This window comes from Pomacea canaliculata, linkage group LG3 (genome assembly GCF_003073045.1).
Source record: "Pomacea canaliculata isolate SZHN2017 linkage group LG3, ASM307304v1, whole genome shotgun sequence".
In the NCBI taxonomy this organism is placed as follows: domain Eukaryota; kingdom Metazoa; phylum Mollusca; class Gastropoda; order Architaenioglossa; family Ampullariidae; genus Pomacea; species Pomacea canaliculata.
Window position 1 is genome coordinate 22,019,549 of NC_037592.1, and position 21,384 is coordinate 22,040,932.

The 21,384-nt window shown below is 38.1% G+C and overlaps 2 protein-coding genes across 3 annotated transcripts in view; one reads left to right on the forward strand and one right to left on the reverse strand.

Annotated features, from left to right (window-relative positions):
* On the reverse strand, positions 1-13,565 carry LOC112560688 (tudor domain-containing protein 3-like). 2 transcript variants are annotated; one of them, XM_025232706.1, is made up of 12 exons: positions 13,358-13,565; positions 10,273-10,354; positions 8,477-8,548; positions 8,006-8,166; positions 6,610-6,751; positions 6,182-6,284; positions 5,384-5,767; positions 4,760-4,894; positions 2,827-3,575; positions 2,275-2,343; positions 893-1,030; positions 1-782 (listed from the first exon to the last, which is right to left on the reverse strand). In XM_025232706.1, exons 1-12 carry the CDS (start codon positions 13,387-13,389, stop codon positions 516-518), a joined length of 2,334 nt encoding a protein of 777 aa, XP_025088491.1. In that variant the 5' UTR covers positions 13,390-13,565; the 3' UTR covers positions 1-515. The 2 variants fall into 2 exon arrangements, with proteins under 2 accessions (XP_025088491.1, XP_025088490.1); XM_025232705.1 differs by lacking the exon at positions 13,358-13,565 and adding an exon at positions 11,954-12,105.
* Positions 13,566-13,666: 101 nt separating this feature from the next.
* Positions 13,667-21,384, forward strand: part of LOC112560687 (protein diaphanous homolog 2-like) — a 43,694-nt gene continuing 35,976 nt past the window's right edge. Inside the window, 4 exon segments of the mRNA XM_025232704.1 lie at positions 13,667-14,010; positions 16,229-16,399; positions 20,047-20,148; positions 20,645-20,772. Of these exon segments, the coding sequence (XP_025088489.1) occupies positions 13,978-14,010; positions 16,229-16,399; positions 20,047-20,148; positions 20,645-20,772 (434 nt within the window). The 5' untranslated portion in view covers positions 13,667-13,977.

Consider the following 21,384-nt stretch of genomic DNA (forward strand, 5'->3'; position numbering starts at 1 on the left):
TTTATTTTTCCCCCGCTTTATTACCAACGATGAAGCAAAATTTAAAAGAAGTTTATGGTCTAAACATGTACATTTTTAACAATCTGTAAGCTAGTTCCAAGTATCAGTTTGTATGAATGTGGGTTTCATTATTTTTGTGTGGTTATCACCAGGAAACAGGTACAATATGATAACAGATACAGCTGCCCCTTACTTCCCCTCCATTTAAGAAATTCTACAAAATGTCACCCTGATGTACTTTGTCAACTATCATTCTATTTCCCCATTGTCTTAGTTCTGGTGGAACAGTCACCCATTTTCTGCAAGTGCATTACATCTCATCAATTATGCATATATTTAAATAGTAAACTCTAAGGCTCATTGTGAACCATTGTGCTATTTCTGATGAAGCAAAGCCCTGAATTTTAAAATCAGTTGATTCTATACTTCACAAATGGCAACGGTTTTGTCATGGAAACATAATCAAAGAAGGCAATGATTAAGAAATCCTTTTTTTTTTTACTGCATTATCTGAATCATCCATCCTTTTTGCGTGGTGGTGGTGTGTAGTAAGCTTGAGTTGGTCTTCGTCGATCAGGTTGTTCTTTGCGGCGGTAGGAGGGACCAGACCCACCTCTGCGGAACTCCATGGTAGAGATTGTGGCCACACCAAATGGTTCAGTGCCAGGAAAAGGTGGAGGTGCTGGCATGTCTGAGGGTACAAAACCTGAATAATAGCCAGGAGGTGGCTGAGTGAGAAGAGGTGCAGCTTGACACTGGGGAGGTCGTGGGTAGCCATTGTTCTGAAAAGAAGCAGAAACAAATCTGTGCAACCTCGACTTCAAATCAAGACACCACTTCTACAATTTTTACAGCACTTTTTGCCAAACAGCCATTTGCAGATACTACTAACCTGAATATTCATCCAGTTGTGTTGTGGCAAAGGATGAATGTCTGAGCTAAAGACCTCTTCCTGGTTTCCATACTCTAGAAATGTCACCACTACTGTTGCACCATTCTCAGCAACTGCCTCAATTACCGCAGGATACAACTGCCAAACAAAAATACATCATATATGTATGCATGTTGTTTGTAATATACAGCCTTTGCAAATAAATTGAAATTATGTACTATTTTCTACCACTTCCCCTTCTCTAGAGTAAACATCTATCTTTCCCAGGCCATCCAGAATCTTGGTGTTATTGTTGATTCATCATTATCTACTGAATCTCACATCAATGCATCTTCCTTGAGCTTCAAAGGATTAGTCACTTCTGATCATTTCCATCACCAAAAAGTGTTGTTCCAGCTGCATTACTGCAACTCTCTACTAAACGATCCCCCTAACTGCCTGCTGAACAAACTTCAAAGGGTTCAGAATAATGTTGCTCACACTGTCTTCCGTAGGCAAAAAGCAAACCATGCTACACTCTTCACTGTTTAATCTTCACTGGCTCCCAGTTCAAGCTTGCATTGATTACAAGGTCGCCAAACTTTGCAAATCATTGTCTTCATAGCTTGTCTCTGCACACATGTCTGAGCTACTGGCACCTTACCACTTGAGACAGTCTCTTTGGTCGGTTGGTGTTGCCCTCCTCTCTGTGCCATGCATCAAAGGGTAGAAGATCAGCAGACACTCTTTCCTCTGTTTGGAATTTTCTGCCCTTTTCTCTTAAGACTATGTCTTTGTTCGAAGCTTTTAAATACAGCACTAAAACCCTTCTGTTGCATAATCAAGCATACTATTCCGCTCTCTCCTTAGTTCTTCATCTTCCTCTGTGCATTTAGGTCATGTCTGCCATGGAGTGTGGCCCTATGCTTAAGGAGTAACAAGGAATAAACTTGCTATGGAGTCATCCATGCTGATGCAGCATACGGTATGATTCACTGTCAATTCATTTTGTGGTCTTTAGTGTGTAGCACATAGCGCTCACATGGGGAAATGCCCTTTTACAAATTAAATTTATTAATAATATCATTAAAAAAGAGTTTATTCCTGTCAGAATAGACACTACCATTGTCTGCACCTGCATCCAAGTGCACATACCGATATTTAAAAAAACAAGTTGTTGCTTAAGTAAATCAATACGTAACATACATTTATGCAACAAAGCCTGTAGGGATGTAAGAGCACATAAGCAATGCATTCCATCAATCAAAACTAACTGTAATGCAAACAGTATTAAATATTTCTGAGAAAGAAATGCACATCCAATTACTAAGCTGGCATAAAACAACTGTAAGAACATTAACAAAAATAGGAGCAGTATCACTGCAATCAAAAGACAAACGAACCTGCTCATCTTCCCAGTATTTGGCCAAAACACTTTGGCCAATCTGCCATGGTAGTTGGGATAACAAGCCCTGAAATACATTAACAACCCCAGAATTTTATTCAAGCAGTTATCAGCTTCTAACCATTTTAAACTTGATAATATCTTTTTGGTCCCTAACTTTATATATAAGGTCAGGAAGCACATTAATGTTACGATTGTGTAATATCACAAAAAAAAATTAAAGAACTTTAAAATATGCACCAGCAGACAAGGAATCAATGTCAACTCTGGAAAATCTTTACTACTCACTTCACTGTTTACAGTTTAACGGGAAGGCAAGAAAAGTCAAGTCCTGCCAGCTTCTCTAGCTTCTTAAATTGATCATTCAAATACAATTACAAGGTAGTTTTTTTTTGTTTGATGAAATATGATGTTCGGTGGTGCAACAATTCTTCTTAATGATAATATTAATTTCTAGTTTGCTGACATAAAGTCAAATTCTTTTAAACCATGCACCACAAGATCCAGCATGACAATCGTAAGACTAATTATATGAATGAGTCCTACTTACGTCCTGCTTGCTGCCCTGATTTTGTGTGTGATTCTGATGGTCACGTCGTGAATGAGGCACAGAGTGATTTCTGTATTTGTTGTAGGGCTGGTCTGAAGATGGATCCATCCTGTTTGCATAGTTTCTTCCAGAAGAGTTGAAAGACTGTTCTTTCAAAGGACCACGACTGGACTGCATGCCATCTCTAGACCCGTCATTGAAATAAGTCCTCCTGTTGCCACTGTCAAGACTGTCTGGGTAATCACTGTTTACTGGACGGGAAGATACCTGATTCTGTGCACTACCATCACGACCTAGTTTATTCGCTAGCCGTGGTGGAAGATTCTGCGGTCTGCGACCAGGCAGTGCACCCACCCCATAAGCATCATCCATCTGAAAATCTCCACCACCATTAGTCCTGACCTTATCGCGAGCATTCTTGTTGCTTGAGCTGACTTCTGATATTTGACTATGCCTTGAATCAAGCTGCTGCCCACGAGAATGTGAATCTACAGGCTGGCTCTGTCGGGAGTTATCCCCCTTCACTGGGCCACCAGTTTCCTTGATTTGTGACTCTGCCTTCTTTGAATAACCCATAGATGCATCCTGTGGTAAGCTGTTAGCACTGCTGTTTGTCACCCGAGAGCTGCTGAAGTTACTGTCTGTCTGAAGTCTGGTGTGATTCTGTTGCTGAGATAATGAATTTAACTTCTGACCCTGTGATGATGCAGATGCCACATGCTGAATAATTCTGCTACCTTGCTGTTTTTCTGGAATGGTATGATAGTCATCAATCACTTGTTGCACAAAAGTACAAACAGCAACAGTGAGACTTCAAAAGGTTCCAAATAATAACCTACTATAAAACAAAATGAGTAGATTATACCTTTCATCTGTATAAATTTAAAAAGGTCCGTAAAATAAGTGAAATTTATTTATACCTGAATAACAGTGTTGTGGAGTGTTCAATTTAAAAAAATAATATGAATACAGCTATTTCAGTATTCTTTCTCAGTTCACCAGTTTATTTTTTTAAGCTCCAAAATCAATGACTGAATGTGGGGCAACTTTCAAAGGATGAATAGGCATCTATGCACATATTTCAATAGTACTGCTGCCACCAGATTTTCTCAACAGTTATTAAACTTTACTTTTGTTTCAAGCTGTACTTGGTCTCTTTGAATCATATCACAAAATATTCTGTACATCACTTGCTGCAAGGATTTAACCTTGAAAATAAAGCTTAAAGTTTGTAAGTGGCATTTCATTAAAAACAAAACAAAATATATCTAGTAATATCTAGTGCCATATATATATAATCTATGAGAAGCAACTACATGTATCTCAATTATCAGTTATAGAAATGCTTTCACAGCTAAAGATTGCATTTAAAGGAGTGTTTAACACTGTTCTAAAACTCTTTATGTTTATTTAGTAGCAACATTAGAGTTTTTTTTTAATATCAAGATATGAATGGGTTAAATCAAGCAAAGATTAAAAGAAGAGACAGACTCTTAAACGAGTTATGTCTGCATGAAACACCCAAGCTCCTGTTTATACATTTTGCAAATAAAGTATGCAATGCACCATAAATAATTATAACAAACTTTCAACCCTTCAAGGACCTTCGTTACTGGAGAAGAGATGATAATTGTGACTAGCATGCCTTGTAGTAAATGCCTTCTAAGTCATGAAGACATTGTAGCTTACTTGTTACCCCACTACCAATCCCCAAGCTGCACTGCAGAAATGGGTATCTGAGTTATCAGACAAGGTAAAGACAGCAGAAAGGGTTGGGTTCTGCATTCCACAAGCTATGCCCTACATATGTTCACTGCCATTACAAGATCTAGAATATGGTATATTCTACTACTCTTTCTACTATATAAAAAAAAAAAAAACTATCATAAAAGCATTAAAAGGCTGTCATTTCCTAGAAAAGAAATGTCATTACCTGTTTTAGTGGGAATCTTGGTTTCCAGAAAGTCAAAAAGTGTAGCTGGACCACTGGGACGACTAGAAAGACTGTCATCATCATCATCTTGGTCTCTTCCCCTTCTTGCTCCTGATCCACCCCCTCTTCCTCCTCCTAAGAACATAAACAGACTTCCAACTGAAAAAGTATGCCTGACTTTTTTTGTCTTGGGTCAACATCATTTTACTGCAAAATCATTGAACAACATCAGAGTATAAACAATGTTTCATGTTTGTATCCTGGAAAGAAAAAAGAAAAATGACACCAAGAAACACCTGGTGAGAAATGTATGACTCGTGATGGATGCATGGTCAGTTAGAGAAGATATTGCACCAACGAACATGACCCCCACCCACACCAGAAGGTTCAAGTTAACATTCTTCAGAAGTCATAACCAAGTTTTGTAAGCATGATGTAGATGCATACTTGCCATGAGAAAGCATTACTGCAGACTGCTTCTTCCTCAAATTCTCACCTACAACAGGAAGCTCAAAAAAAAAAAAACAAAACACAAAAAAAACCCCCACTCACAACCGATAACACATCTAGATAGCCCAAATTTTACAGCATTTCAAAATTAGTTTTTCAAAGCCTCAAACAAACCTCGGCCTCCACGACGAGAACCAATGCGATCATCATTCTCCCCTCGACCATCATTCCTGCTGTCCTTGATGCTAATGCTCCCCCCTCTGCCACCTCCACCACGACCACGCCCACCAATGGCATAATTTCCACCAAGCAAGCCATCTATAGCAGTGTTGACATTGCCACCAGCTTGTCGCAAAGCACTGTTAGCCTGGTCTGGAGAAAATCCCATATCTACTATGCGTGCTACATCCCGATCTTGAACTGCTGGCCGGGATCCTCCTCCAAATGTTTTTGCTTTTCCCATAAGTGCCTCTGCAATGGTTGCTTGACGCTGCTGCTGGAATTCACTATCTTCTTCCTCTTTGTCTTGCTTGGTGACACCCAGAGATTTAAAATTATCTGAAAGAAGAGACACCAAGGAAAGACATTATGGAACAGTTCAGTAATAAAAGTGCAAGCAAATACACACCTGTATACACAGAAAAATATGTTACCAAATGTAACAGCATATGTTGGGTAAAAGGTTTAGCAAATGAGTGCAAAGAATTATCAAAGCTATACATATTTTATGGAAGACCCTTCTCATGATCATGGAGAAAATAAATACCCCTTAAAATGTTGTGTTACACCAAATAAGTTTCAAGTGCTTCAGAACATGAAACTGAATGTTCATCAGAATAGACAGAGAACATGATGCTGTTATTTGCTAACATGTTGTCAATACATAAAATGCATTCTTCTACAGCTTTTAGCTCTTGATAATATTTTATTATGGATAAATTCAAAGAGGTAAAAACTCTTCTTTAAACTTGCCCTTTTTTGGAGCTTCTATTGCAGAAATCTTCTTTCCAAAAGGCACAAATGGTGGTGGTCCTCCTTCTGACTGGATGCCTGCTCGTGACTGTTGAGCCAGTTTCTACAAAGAACAAACTGGGAACTCTAAATCCTCCCACCAATCGCATTTTAAGCAATCCTATGCTCCACTGGGGGTGAAAAGAAATAATAATAAAAGAAGAAGAAGAACAAGAAGAAGAAGAAGAGTCCCACTTTAAAGGCCTTTAAATTGTTTTTCCTTACATAAAAGTATTATCTGGGATCATGATGACAGAGTGAAGCTGAAAACAGAGCTTTGTAATACAAAAGATATAATAAAGATAGCAGGAAATCTCTTTCGTATAAGGTTAATTAAACTTGTCAAAATGAAAGCTATTACACTGAAAGAGTAAAATAGTAACACTGACCCTTTTCAGCTCCCAGGAGTCAGCAATACTGGACACACGGCCACCCAACACTCGCACATTCTTGTTGGTCAACAGTAAGTAGCAGCTCTCAACATCCACAGTCCCTTCCAGAAGCAGCTTTGTGCCAGGTGGTGTGGTCAGACTGCAAATCCATGAATGCAGCTCTTGACCTACTAAACAAGCCTCTCTAAGTCTAATAATAATGTTTGGCTTCTCAGGAAAATTTTTTTTTAAATCTTTTAAGTTTAGTAGATTTCATGTATCCACCATTTCACATTTTAACTCAATAAGGTATTCCCGCTTTCAGGTAAGAAGTCTCCTTTGCTTACCACATTTTGACCATTCACTCCCCAAAACCAAACAAATGCAAAATAAGTATATCAGAGCTTCTGCTTACGCAAAAAATTGCGTACAGTACGCATTAAAAGTTTGGAGGACCCCTTCTACTTTCGTCGATGGGGTCCCATTCAAAGTTGGGCGAAGAACAGGGACCCCTTAAAAATCTGAAGAAGGGGTCCCTGAAACCCCAAAGAATTTAGCCTTAGCAGAAGCCCTGTATATGTCCCAAAAATATCCTTTTAAAATAAGTTTCAATAACCAAATTTAGCAAAAATGAACTGTTCTTACCTTTTAGTAAGGAGCACATTTGTTCTACCTTTTAGAAAGGAGCATGTTTGTTCTACCTTTTACAAAGAAGTGTGCTTGTTCTTTTAGAAAATTCACACATCTCAGTTTACCCTCTTCCCCACAATCTTCCTACCTCTGCATTCTTTCATGTTCCTAGCAATGTTCACTGTGCATGTATGTGTGTTTGTCTGAGAGTGATGCCTGTCTTTGTTATACATCATCATTATCTACTGCCTCTTGTATCTTGTAATGCACACTGAGCTTGTTTGCATGTGAGGAAGTGTGCTATATAAATACTATTATTATACCTGAAACTGCTTTTTAAACACATATTTTTTAAGTAGGGAGACAGCGGAAACTTGGTGTACATGTAAAACAATTCCAGTTATTAAATCACGAGTAAATTGTAATCATCTCAATGAATGAAGATTATCCAAACTACCACCAAACTGTCAGAAAACATGGCGTGGACAAGTTTTGCTCATTTAATCTTAAAGGAATTCCATTTGTCCTGTTAAGTCATGGGAAGTAAATTGTAAAGAAAGATTCAGCTTTAAAAAGCAGCATTTATTTCCCCTTTATCTTTAGCTGTTAGTGAATGGGGGTGGAAAAAACACACACACATACACAACATCACAGTATCTGTAAGGTGCAAACTTTATAACCAGGCAAGCCACTGGGATGTGGTTTAAACACTGAAATGATATACTGAATAAACATTCATAAATTTAAAAAGCTAAATCTAGCAAGGTTTGGACAGAATGCATACCTTAAGTTTTTCAAGGGTTCCAAAGCAATGGCAAGACAACTTGTGTGCCCATCTGTCAAAGTCATTTTCCAAAGGCGAGGTGCAACCTGTGATTCTTCATTGTCTTTTGGTGCTGAGATGTTGCGAAGTTTCTGAAGCTGTAAGACTGCAGGCCCCTCCAGCTTCAGAGAAAGAAACATTTATTACCAAACCACACCAAAAGAAAAGGCTATATATTTAATTTAAGAAGACAGAACCCTGGATGATGTTAACAGAAGTAAACAGTTATATAATACAGATAAACATAGGATGCATTTAATGACTTTGACATATACCTCTAAAGCATGATGGCTTGATTAAGTACTGCATAATCTTGTGAAAAGTGAAATTATTTAAACCTTTAAAAGTTTTGAAACACTTGGGTTTTTTTATACACTAAGGGTTATAGCACATATATGCATGCATTTAGGCATTCTTATATAGTTAACTTACATAGTCCAGTTTTCCCTTTCCACCACCTAATTCTTCTGGCAGCCACTTGCCACCAATGTCTCGCAAGTCTGCCTGCAACAACATAAAAATACAGATTATTTATACCTGACACAGAAGATCCCTTTCTAAAATAAAATTCTGCGGAAAAAATGTCAGCACTTTAATTATCTGAAGTGGACAGTTTTGCAGTCTTTACTGTCCATTTTAAAGCAGTGAAAAAAATGGTGGTTAATGTGATGGAATAAATGCAAAACAGAGAAAAGTGTGCATGAGTGATGCTAAACATGTTAAACAGTCTTGTATGATAAGGTTATATTATATGGGGGTATATTAGATAAATTTAGTTCTGTATTGTTAATTTTATTTTTTTCGTTCTTATGATTTTCACAAAAAGTAGAATGTTTGCATATTGTTTCTAGCTTCTGAGATAACAAATTCATTGGTGAAGAAACTACCATAGATTATTCTGAATAATGTTCCTTACTACAGGATTTACTGTACATCATCTGAGAATGTTTCACAGTTGTATGGGCTGTCAAAGCTTACAAATTAACAGCTTGCATCTCCCATTTCAAACCATCGATAAAAAGTGTATATTATGGTATGTATGAAAACAGGTAAAGATGACAAACAAGTATTTAACAAAAACACTCAGGTGACTGGTCACTCTGTTAGTAAGTTGTAACTAGCTTCCACACTTATCACAGTTGATCCTCAGCATTTGTGGATTTCGCTTTCTCTTTTTTAATGTTTGGCAAGTTTGCCATTAATAATAGATTTTTTAAAGTATTGTGGTCTATGATATGCACTACATGTGAGGAAGTTGGCTAAGTAAATCTGTAAAAAAGACAAAATGGTCTGAACCATTACATAACCTAAGTGCCTTGGAGCCTATGGTTTATAGGTCAGGCAGAGCCAGATAGGGGGATGCACACTCATGTGCAAACCCCCAACTGAACAAGCACACTGAAGCAAATGCAGGTATATGCACAGAAAGTCATTGCATGCATACAAATAATATGCATACTCTATGGCGACCTGATCTTGAGCATTGCACTGGACTAGCCAGTGAACTGGTCAAGGCAATCAGGTCAAGACATGTATGGGAGACATAGGAGGCCATATAACAATAGAGGAAGTGGGGTGTGGAGGTTCTGGTAGGTCTGATGGGGAGGAAATAAGTAGTTGCGGTGGCAAAGCCCTCCTTCAGATTAATTTATGCAGTAAAGTCAGAACCTACAGTTAGTCAAGTTGTCGTGTTTCTCTTTTACTTAGATTCGTTTGGTCTTATGGGAAAGGAGAGGTGGGAAATTGGTGTTTTATGCCGTCAGCAGCTAAGGCTATATCACAGCAAGGCAGCCAGCCCTGTAAACAGATGCCACACCCAGAGAAAGAACAGTGTGCCCGAGACAAAAGCTGAACCTCTCTGCAGAGGAATAAATAAATTACCAACTTCCTGCAGCAAAAAGGTACTCTCTGGTGTTGTGTTTTCTTGCATGACTGGCCCACCCAAGCATAACCACAGAAGGAAGTCATCGTGTTGGTTGCATTTACTTTGTTCCTGTTTACAACTAGTTATACAAAAGGTTCTTGGCTTTTTCTTCCCATTCAAATTATAAATTAACCAAAAACAAAATTACGCTTAAAAAAATTCATTCTTTATATCTATATCTATCCAATATTTACTCAGTTTACACCACTTGGGACAACATATGGTTGTTTTTAATATTAGGATAATAGCAAAAATGAAAACTAAGCACTTTCATTGCTTTAGTAAGAAAGCTTTCTCTACTTACATTTAGTGCATTCTTGATTACAACATCCACAGAAGTGTTTCCGTTTTCTGCACACTGATCCAGACCTTCTTCTGTAAGATGCCTGCAAAAACAGTTTTTGCTTACAAAAGTATTTATTCACTCAATTTAAATTACTCCCGAACAGAATGAAAATAAATGTTGTATAACTGTGCATAAGAAAACCATCAACCAATCAATGCTTCTACATTATCTTTGCCCAAAGATATACAAAGAAAAAAAAACTGTCTATAGAGCCACACTCTCCTCAGACTACTGGAAATTACAAAATTACAAATTACTGTCCTGTTCTACTTTCATAATCATTGCTGCAAGCCCAGAAGTGGGGATGTAGAGGTGCATCTCTGACATGTCAACACCTGCCCCACTTTAAGACTTTCCGATGCTCAATCTTGTCTCATAGGCCCATCAGTCACTGAAGTGTATCAAAACTGTTGAGCTCACTACCTGTTATGGCCTAGACCACCTTGTTTTCACCCATCTTTTGTGGGCTAGACCCTAAAGTCATTTGCCTGCCCTACATGAGGTGGTGGCACTGCCGCTATTTACAGATAATCAGTCATTAAGTACATTTTCCCCCACTGCTCTAACACTTCCACACGCATCTTTTTGAAATTGTGCAAACCCCTCCCAGTTGCATGCATCTGTTGACCCCTCCCAGCATCAAGAACAAGCTGATAGTCTCAATTTTCTCAGATACTGTTCGCTCGACTAAACAGTGCTTCCCATAATCCTTGAGGGCATCAACATGTGCACTGATGTAACATCTCATCCTGATACCGTCACAATGGTTGAGATGCTGCACACCTTCCTTCCTGTCTAGTCAGTTTTGCAGTCATCTCACAATCAGAGTTAGGTTAGCCATCAATATCTTAGGTTAGCCATCAATGTCTTGTAAACGTCTCTCAAGATCTCCCATCTGAGCACTATTGCATGCTTTTAAAACTTAATTCCCTGCATTAGCATCAACTTTCAGACTCGCATTTTCTAAGTGCAACATCAATGCACAACTGGCCATCATTTTACCCCAAAGCTATATCAACCTAACCTATGAGTCAGATCAACCCCTGCCATGACCAAATCATCCCACACAGGACCACATTCTCTAAACAATGAAAATTGAATTGACCCAGGAAGAAATGACCCAAGTAGCTACACATTTAATACAAACCACCAAACTAACGAATAAATGGCTTTTTTTAATATAAGTAATTGAAAAGAACTATGCTTATACAATATTGTGAGCTATTTCTGTTTAGTAAAATGGTGGCTGAGCTTGCTCAATGTGTGGATCTGATGTCAACAGGAGTGAAGTCGATATGGCTAGGCAATATGGTTTTGGGTCAAAGTGACTTCTCACAATAGTACTATATTTGTTACTATACCATAACAAATGTGTGTGCATGGGTGTAAAAGCTTGTGTTTAAAGGTGGGTGGTGGTGGTCATTTCATCCTAAGACCATAATGCCTTAGTGCCTGAGTCAAATTGTCCCAGCTATGCCCATACCACGCACAGACAAAGCTCTCTCGGCTCGCAGAAGAAGCAGCGATGACTGGCCTGACCATCAACATCAAGACAGAGGTAATGCGTGTCAACAACAAGCAAGAAGCCCCACTACAACTACATGGGGAGTGTATTACAGAGTCTGACCGTTTCACCTACCTTGGCAGCATAGTCAGCAAAGATGGAGGTACAGATGAAGATGTAAGAAGCTGAATAAACAAAGCAAGGCTTGCATTCCACAGCCTACGACCTATCTGGAACTCCAAGGCTTCATCCTTCCACACCAAGATCCGCATCTTTAACACAAAGGTAAAGGCAGTCCTTCTTTATGGATCTGAGACATGGTGTGTGACAAACACCATCACCAACAAGATTCAGACATTCATCAACAGATGTCTGTGCTACATCCTCAACATCAGATGGCCCAAGTAGATCTCTAATGCAAGTTGGGAGAGAACCAACCAAAAATCTACCAGCCAAGACATCAGGAAGCGGAAGTGGGGCTGGACTGGTTACACCTTACGAAAGCCAGCGGACAATTTAACAAGACAAGCTCTGAGCTGGAACCCACAGGGGAGGCGCAAGGTTGGGAGACCCAGACAGACGTGGAGAAGATCAGTCCACAGAGAGGCAGAGACAGCTGGCATGACATGGTCTCAACTGGAGAGGGACGCCCAGAACCGGGTCTGATGGCGGGGTGTGGTTGCAGCCCTATGTTCCACTGGCGAATAGGAACAAGAAGAACACCCATAATGGGTGGTAATATTTAATATAATAATGTTGGTAATATTTGATGTTTACAGCTATCTATGTCATCGGTGCTCAATTCGTCTTTTGGGCCTAGGGCAATTATAGGCTTTCAATGTTCAGACATAGCTGAGACGATTTGACTCAGGCAGTTGGGCGATACTGTCTTGGGGCAAAATAATTGGTGACTGTAAAGAGGATGGGAGAAAAGGTGATATCCATACAAATCTGTTGCTTGACTCGTGAATGTTGCAGCATTTAAACTTACGTTTTTACTAGTTACCAGTAAAAGCAAGTAACAAGCATCCATGCTTTTTCCTTAAATGAAGCTTTTTCAGTATTGCTCCAGCTTTTTCCTTCAAACTAGTAGGGAGCTTTATAAGACTTCGATAAGTGAGGAGCCCACTGTTAGTGTTTTATGTACTTAAACGGTTCTGATGACAGTAATGATCGAAATACAGCATCTGTGATGCAGACGACACTTTGGAACCAACAGCCCATCATATGGAGCTCCAATTGCTTTTCTTAAATCAATACTACTTTGAGCACTTTACGTATTTAATTATTCTTTGAATCGCTCTGCATCTCTACATACAAGTAATAGCTGGATAAAACATTTTTTTTTTCTCGTGGAAACGTTACATCTGCAAATCCAGCCAAAACTTTATACCGTTGACACAACCGATTCAGTTTAAATTACAATGACAACTCAGATTTTCCATGAAAGTAAAATAATAAAATGTAAAGAATGCCCACGTAAATGCCTTTAAAACAGGCTCGCCTACTGCGGCTGATGAACACGTCAGCGAAACTTACCATCCCCTTCTTACAAGTTCATCACCCGCCATCTTCTCGGCAACATATAAAAGATCTTTTCATTGGCTTTTGATCGGATTAAGTCCCGCAGAATCGAAACAACAGAATATCTTTACACTGAATAAACAAAAACATCTTAAAATAGCGACATTATAAAATACTTGGAAAAAAAGAAAAACATTAACTACTAAATGTTGTTATTTTGAAAACAAATGACTGAAACCAGTACAGGTGCCACCCATCTGTTACATCGTTCTTGATTGGGCAACCTATGACCTTAAATATAGTATTAATAAAATGGCGGAATAGGATGACTAAACTGGGAAGCGGAACCGACACCTACAATGTGATGAAGTATTTTTACCCCTTGCGCCTTCCCGCGTTTAACTGTTTCCAGCGTAAGCCTTTAAATGGCACATTTGAAATAGTTTCAGTGAAACATGGAAATGACGTATAAAGTATATTAGTCTTGAAATGACAACATTATTTTAATTTCCATAGTACTTTTGAGTTCAACGCTGAGAGCGATCCAATCTGTGGAAAACAATACTCGAGTGACAACACCTGACAAGCTGGATACTTGAGGACGTACAACTAGTGTGAAATACAAGTCAGCTAAAATGGATAGAAAAGGAGACAAAAGAAACAGTATCGTAAGTATTCAATAATAAATCTGGCTCACGATCTTTGCTCTTGTCCCAGGACAAATCTTGAAGGTTGGTTCATAGACTGGGATACGCCTTCTCTGTTGATTCACTTTTGAACGAATAACATGCAATTATTTTCTTATGCATGAAGCATGCATGGTGAGATTTTCCATAATAATTTATAAACATTCACGTTTGTAGTCAATGTTTGTCATAGTTTTGACATTTCATTTAAAATTAAGGAGTGAACCATGGCTTCCAGGAGAGTGTTCATCGATGCACGGACGTATATCTCGATGATCAGTGCACTTGCAAAAGTTAGTTCGTACAAACCGCCTTCCTTTTTTCCGAAGTATGCACAAAAGTTAATGCAACAAATTGTACAGACATATAGTAAAATTTGTCTCAAGACTACAGTTGTTACTATTAGAATCCAGGGTGAAATTTTGGCATTGTATCATAGATTTTATGATGACAGCACAAGCACGGACCTTCACTTAATGACGGTCCATGGACACAAGCTTATGAAAGGAATTAAGATTAGTAGGGCTAGTAATATGCATGAGTAATTCCCAAAAGAATTGTAGTATTGCTAGCATTGTACAAATGTCAGGACAAACTTATGGAATAAAAATATATTATGCTCTAGTTTTGTTTTTTAATGAATCTATCATTGTCAGGAACCTTGTGCCACTGTCTGTGAAAAGCAAGAAATGTTTAAGTAACCGTTGTTTTATATTTTTACTCCGCTCAGTTGTTTTCCATTTTTTCTGGCACTCCAGCTCACTTTAACTGCTTTTTCTGTAGCCAATGTTCTCCTTAGCCACTTCTTGGTCAAAGATGGCAGTTGTCAATTAGGTGTTATCTATTAGAACACTGACCTTAGTTTTCAATACCATGACAAATTTAAGTGTGCAGAGTTCCTGAGTCTTTAAGTGAATCCTTATCAAAGCATGTGTGTTTTTGTTCTTCCATCTGAGTTTTTATGAGATTTAGAGCAAGTTTTCCAATGAGCAAGTTACTGTCACTTTCATATACCTGTCTCCCTTTTGACATTGACATCTTGAAGAGTGTGTCTCCATTGCCTGTTGTATCTCCTTACCTTCTTTTCCCATGGTTCTTTGTCTTCCTTCATAGTTGCTGCCTACTCTTCATTGAAATTCCCCTCTACTGTCATTACATCATGGCTAGGAATGTTTTTTAATTTCTGTCTGTAAGCTGTTGTAGAAGTGTTCATTGTCTCCTTCTTCTGCCTTACCTGTAAGTGCATAGCAGGTTGAGATGGAAAGCTTGCCGAATCTGGAGCTTTGACTGGAATATAACAGACTTTCACTGATGGCTTCCATTGAGTAGGGAAGTCTTATGTTGTTTGGTGATAATCATTTCAACCCATTCTCTGTGTTGGTTGTTTTTATTTTCCCAGACCACAGGATAGTGTCATCATGGGGAACAGTCATTTCACCTCATGAAAGGACTATGCAAAGAGTTACCAAAGTGTTGGCTTGTTCACTAAAGGCAGTGAGAATTCCCAATGAATACTTTTTTCCTATTTTCCCCCAGTGGAGCAAAGGACCGCAACCACACACCCGCTATTGGACCTGATTCTGGGCGTCCCTTTCCAGTTGGCATTTCCAGTGAATAGAATGATAGAATTACAAGACATTATTTTAGTGATGAAATATTTTTTAAGCTGACCTGAAGAAATTTTAAAATGTCATTGACTTTTATTACAGTTGTTCTGTACTATGATTATTAATAATACTGTTCATTGTTAATTTGTTTCATTAGTATTATTATTGTTCTTTGTCAGTTTTTTTAGATTTTATAATTTTAGATGTGAGCAAAAATGTGCTTAATTAAAACTGAGTTAACCTCCTTAGGCTTAATCTAAAGCAATACATGGGCTTGGAATTTTATTTATAAAAAGTTAACCCTGACAGGCACTTGGTCTTAATATTGCATCTGAGGTCAAGTCTGTGGTACTGGGGGTTGATCATTTTTATATAAAACTCTGGGCTTAAGTAACACTAAGAATTAGCACAAAGGAAGTTAAAAATCTTTTTGTATAATGTCTTTTCAAATGTGGCTAGTTCATGAGACTCTAAAAACCTATCTAACCATCTCTTTCTCAGTTTATATATTTTTAAACATATCTGTCATATGCATTTGTGTCCATGTCCATATAAATGTGCTCACATTTGTGTATGCATCTATCTCAATACAGCTTCAGCTGGGTTTTGGCAAAGGCAAGAAAAGCAAGAGCACATCTGAAGCACGAAAAGGGCCCTCAGAGGACTACCGCATGGGTGGGGCTAATGGAGACACTATTTCTGACCGTGTTGATGTGGAATCCATTGCTGATTACGAAGTTAATGAGCGGTTTGAAAAGATGCTTGTGAGTATTGAAATGGTTTTTTTTTTTCCTTTCACATCATGCAAGCATATGAGTGTGTGTGAATGCTTGAACGAACATGTTGATATATAGTTACCACATGACTTAAGGAAAAGGAATGAACATTATAGAGATCCTGTTTACTTCTTAAGATGTTAGCAGTAAGGTCACTGCTGTGATAACAGTGTTCTTGAACTATGTATTCTCTCTATATTCTTCTCATAAAATTAGAAGCCATTACCCTCGCACTCGCGCACACACACATGTCATCTTTTACTTGTTTCTGCTAACAAGGTTCACAGCAGCTTTTATTTTTGTCCATCATTCAAATGCTTTCTACTTTTGTTTGCACAAGAAGAGAAATAGGACATAGTGACTGAACTTTTTTTTTGTAGGTATTTTTACCTGGGATTTTTTTTGCAGCAGTGTTTGGGATGGTAGAATATCAGTTAGAGTTCTTTTCAACAAATGTTATTTCATAGTAGAGACTCAGATAAGAACTTACACGTGAAATGAAGAACAAGGTTTTACGTGTTATACCTAAAGCCTTTGAGACCTACAGAATTTTTGTGTGTGTTAACTTTTATGATGCTGAAAAGGTCAGTCAGAGAACATTTGTTTCACTGGGAAGCACTTAGTGTCTAATCTTTTTCATTTCCAAAGAGGAAATGCTTTTAATCTCTCAAAGGGTAGTCTACATCACATCTATTTCTGTTTAACTGCAAAGCCAGCTAGAAGCTTCAGAATGTGACAACTGTTTATTTGTATGCTAAAAGTTTTCAGTACACAGTTTTATACATTCTTTTCAGTTTATTTGGTCAGTTTGTCTTTCTCTCTCTTAATCATGCTTACTGATATTGCTTGCACCACAAATGCAATTGACTGGTTTGCTCAGATTCTTACTAGCATAAGTAATTTCATTACACATTCAAAAGACTTTTAGCTCGCTTGAGGGACATTATTTATGTCTGTTTATACTGGGTAATGATGTTTAGTGACCAAAAAATACATGAAAATTCAGAAGAGGTTTTGGTCTATAAAAAAGCGAAGTTTAAATATCTCAGGTATGCCAGTTTTTTCCTTCCTTATTTCAGCATAATAAGATTTTTTTTTGTTTCTAAAAGTAATGTATAGTTCAGAAGTGGAGTAAACAAAGATTGTCCTTTATTAGTAAGCATTAGTTCCTGTGCAGCAAAATAAAAGTAACAAAATTGAACGACAGGAAATAGAGAGGTTTATTTATTGTACTATATGTGATAGAGGCAGTCCAATTAAGTTTTTGGTAAATGAGGAATGAGGTGTTAGTGTATTTGTCTGATGGCCAGTTTATTATTTTTTTTTATGTGAGGGTGATCTCTCCTTTGCTGCCAATCCTTCATCAACCTAGGGGTCAGCAGGGTCAACTGGAATAGTATGGGGATAAAACCAGTTAGTGTGCACACTTTCGGCCACAGATGCCAGTAGTCTAACTGGTTGACTATCCACTTCCATATATATTGAACTATAATATTCCATCTGGACTCAGAAAAAGAGCAATGATGACCTTGTTCTTGCTGTACCTTTCAATTTTCCTATCATCTCCATATGATCATGACACCATTTTTGTTTGCATGTGTGCTTCTGAGTATGCCTTAGTAACTTTGTTATCTTCATATCATAAATTGTGAACTCCAAGGCATTATCTCTACACACCAAGATCCACATCTTGGAAGCAAACGTAAAGTCATTACTAGATGGATCTGAGACATAGTGTTTGACAAACACCATCACCAACAAGATTCAGACATTCATCAACAGATGTCTGTGCCACATCTTCAACATCAGATGGCCCAAGAAAATCCTTAGTACAGACCTGTGGGAGAGAACCAACCAAAAACCTGCCAGCCAAGACATAAAGAAGCGGAAGTGGGGCTGGATTGTCACACCCTGCGAAAGCCAGCCGACAATTTAATGAGACAAGCTCTGAGCTGGAATCCACAGGGGTGGTGTAGGGTTGGGAAGACTCGGACAGATGTGGAGGAGATCACTCCACAGAGAGGCGGAGGCAGCTAGCATGGTCCCAACTGGGAAAGGGACGCCCAGGACCGGATCCAATGGGGGGGGGGTGTAGCCCATATGTTCCACTGGGGGAGAAAAGGAATAAGACCAGAGAAGCATGGATAGAGGCCCGCTGTTATGAAATCGATGATGGTATAACTTGGGGTGACTACAGGAAGGCTGTCAGCCTTTTAACTCTAGGGATAAGCCGCAAAAAACTACTACAGGGTCGCCTGCTGACAGACCAAAAGAAGTCTCGACTGGTTCACTATTGCAGTGAGCTATACAATGCTCCACTACAAATGGATCAGTCCGTTTTGTAAAAGTTGCAGCCATCCCAGGACGTCCCTGAGGATTTGCAGGTCCTACAGGGGGAGGTCGATGCAGCAATACGGGACATGCATGACGGGAAAGCAGCAGGCATCGACTATGTCCCCGCAGAACTTATCAAAGAGGAGGGGTGAGGAGCTGGCGAAGGTGCTAACAAGTCTGTATCACAAAATCTGGCTAGCTAAACAATGCAATAGTGTTATTCAAGAACAACGAGAAGGAAGCTTCAAAATCTTCCCAAGGAAATTAGCCTTCCTGACAGCATGTAGTCATGTATGCAGTGGTGCATATGTTGTTGTGAAAGTGTTTAGCTCCTTTCAGTTCCTGTTTATCTTTTCAGTATCCAGTGATGAGGTAAAAGCAGTTTTGTGTTGAAGAGAACCTGTTGTGGAGCTGACTTTGAAAAGCAGTAAACCTCACCAAACCTTTAGAAAAAAAGATGAAAGGGCATAGAACTCAGCCCATTATTTTAACACAAAAAATGTATCTTTTTCTTGTGGGTTTCTTAAATAGTTCGCATAGTAAGCCACAGAATGCACATGCTCAGAATAATTTATAGTATAGAAAATGGAGTGATTTTGTTTAAGGGTGAGCTACTTTTAGAAAATGTATGCTTTTTTCTGTTCATGTCATTTCTACTGAAGTGGTTTAGTTTTACACTGAATGTTGGCAACAGAATCCAAGTGATGCTGATAAGTGGCACATTTGTAGAAAGTTTATAAAGACAGTTATACTGATAAGACTAGTTTTATTGCACTACTAGCAAAGGCTGAGAAAGAAACCACTTAGTTTTATGTATTAATAAGCATGTAATCTCAAGACTACATCTGTCCCGAGCCAGCCTCAGGTTTTTCTTTTGACATTTGCATTCTGTGAACCTAGATAGACAAATGTGCATGTAGCCATTCAAAAGAAGCTGAACATTAAGTTGGTTTACCATTGCTCCATAGTGTTTCATTTCTTTCAAGAACCATTTAAAGCAAAATATATAGCACAGAGTATGAAAATAAAGGTGTTAACAGATCAGATTATTTATTTTCTCATCTGGAATTGCCTGAGTTTTTTTAAAGAACACATATAAGTTTTAAAACAATTTGAATGTTCCCCTAAAAAGAGATTTTAGAAAAACCTAAATATCAGCATTGCTTTCTATACATATTATATGGTGCTTGGCTAAACATTGCCAAACCTCCTGTTTCTTCAGGCACAGTCTAAAATTTATAATACAAAATAGCACTATTTGTGGTGATGATTTTAAAGAATAGTGGATGATTGTTCTTCAGGATGACATGAACTTGACTGAAGAGAAAAAGGCCCCACTGCGGGCTAGAGATCTGGGCTTCAAACGCAATATGTTAAGCATGCACATGAAGGGTGCAGCCAAGGTAAGATTGATATGTGTGCTTGCAATTCTAGTGAAAGTTTTTCTGATCATGTTTGCAAATCCACTGTTTAGGGAGGGTATATGACAGTTGCTATGGACAACTTTCGCAAGAGATCTTCAATAACTTTAGATGCCATGTAAATCATCTTCGCAGGATTCATGTCGTTGCTATGATGTGAATGTAAAACAGTCCAGTGTAAATAATGGAGACAAGCTGTACAAGATTGCATGTACTTCCCTAAAAAGTGAATGTAAAAATATACTGTCTGACATGTAAATAATAGAGACAAACTCTACGAGGTTTGTGTCCTTGCTATGATGCGAATGTAAAAGTTATGTCCAGCAGTTATAACTCCTTTATATTAAACATGGTGTGTATTTGTTTTTGTATCTTTTATGTTTTCATATGAACTAACACTTCATGTGACTTTTGAAAGATAGTAATTTATCTTGGTTTCATGGAAAGTATGGTTTGTGTTTATTTTGTTCAACTGTAGCTACGAGGGGGAGAACTGGACACCCCACAATCTTTCACCATTGAACTGCGTAATCCAGACCTCAAGGGAGAGAAGCGGCTGAAAGTACTAGAATCTCTAAGAGTATCACTTACTAGCAAACCAGTCAGGTCAGTTAATATGCTGGTTTTGAACTAGAGATTCTTGTGCTTTTTAGCATATCTTATGGCCTTTCTCCGTGTTATCACCAGTTTGGTTATTCTTTTGTTTTCAGTAGATCCTTACCTAGTTTGGACCCATGATACTAGACAATTTGCATTATTAGCTGTGGTTAGCACTTCTGGACAATTATTTTTTTTATCTGTTGTTAGTTTAGATTATTCATTGTTACTCATCAAGGAGCATAGGAGGATGAATGGTTTTAAATTTTTCATTTTTTAATTGGTTTGTACAGCTCACAACCATAGATATCTTACAAAATTCATAAAAAACTGGATAACTTTAAGATGATATTTCACAGTAATACAAAAAGGACATCATCACATGCTTCTATGAGTGTGCTTACCGTGTATGTTACATCACAGAGTTAGACAAGGTATGTTAAGAACAACATGGAAAGTAGATGTAAAAAATATACAGAAAATCAACATCAGATAAACTGAAGTAAGACAACACCAAACTGTTTAATAATATGCAGAAGTGAACTTGTTTGTATTGAAAGTTTATGATTTCTTCCTAATTGTGTTAACTGTATTAATGTGTTAAAATCTGATAATTTGTAT

What these genes read in the sequence shown, in the direction of transcription:
- LOC112560688 (XM_025232705.1), bottom strand. Translation starts at nt 12,090, where the DNA reads ATGCGGATCTTGGTGTGGAAGGATGAAGCCTTGGAGTTCCAGATAGGT. An exon ending in TAATCAAGAATGCACTAAAT is followed by an intron (nt 8,549 to 10,272) that starts GTAAGTAGAGAA and finishes ATGTTGTTGCAG; the next exon opens with GCAGACTTGCGAGACATTGG. An exon ending in AATAGAAGCTCCAAAAAAGG is followed by an intron (nt 5,768 to 6,181) that starts GCAAGTTTAAAG and finishes CTCTTCTTTCAG; the next exon opens with ATAATTTTAAATCTCTGGGT.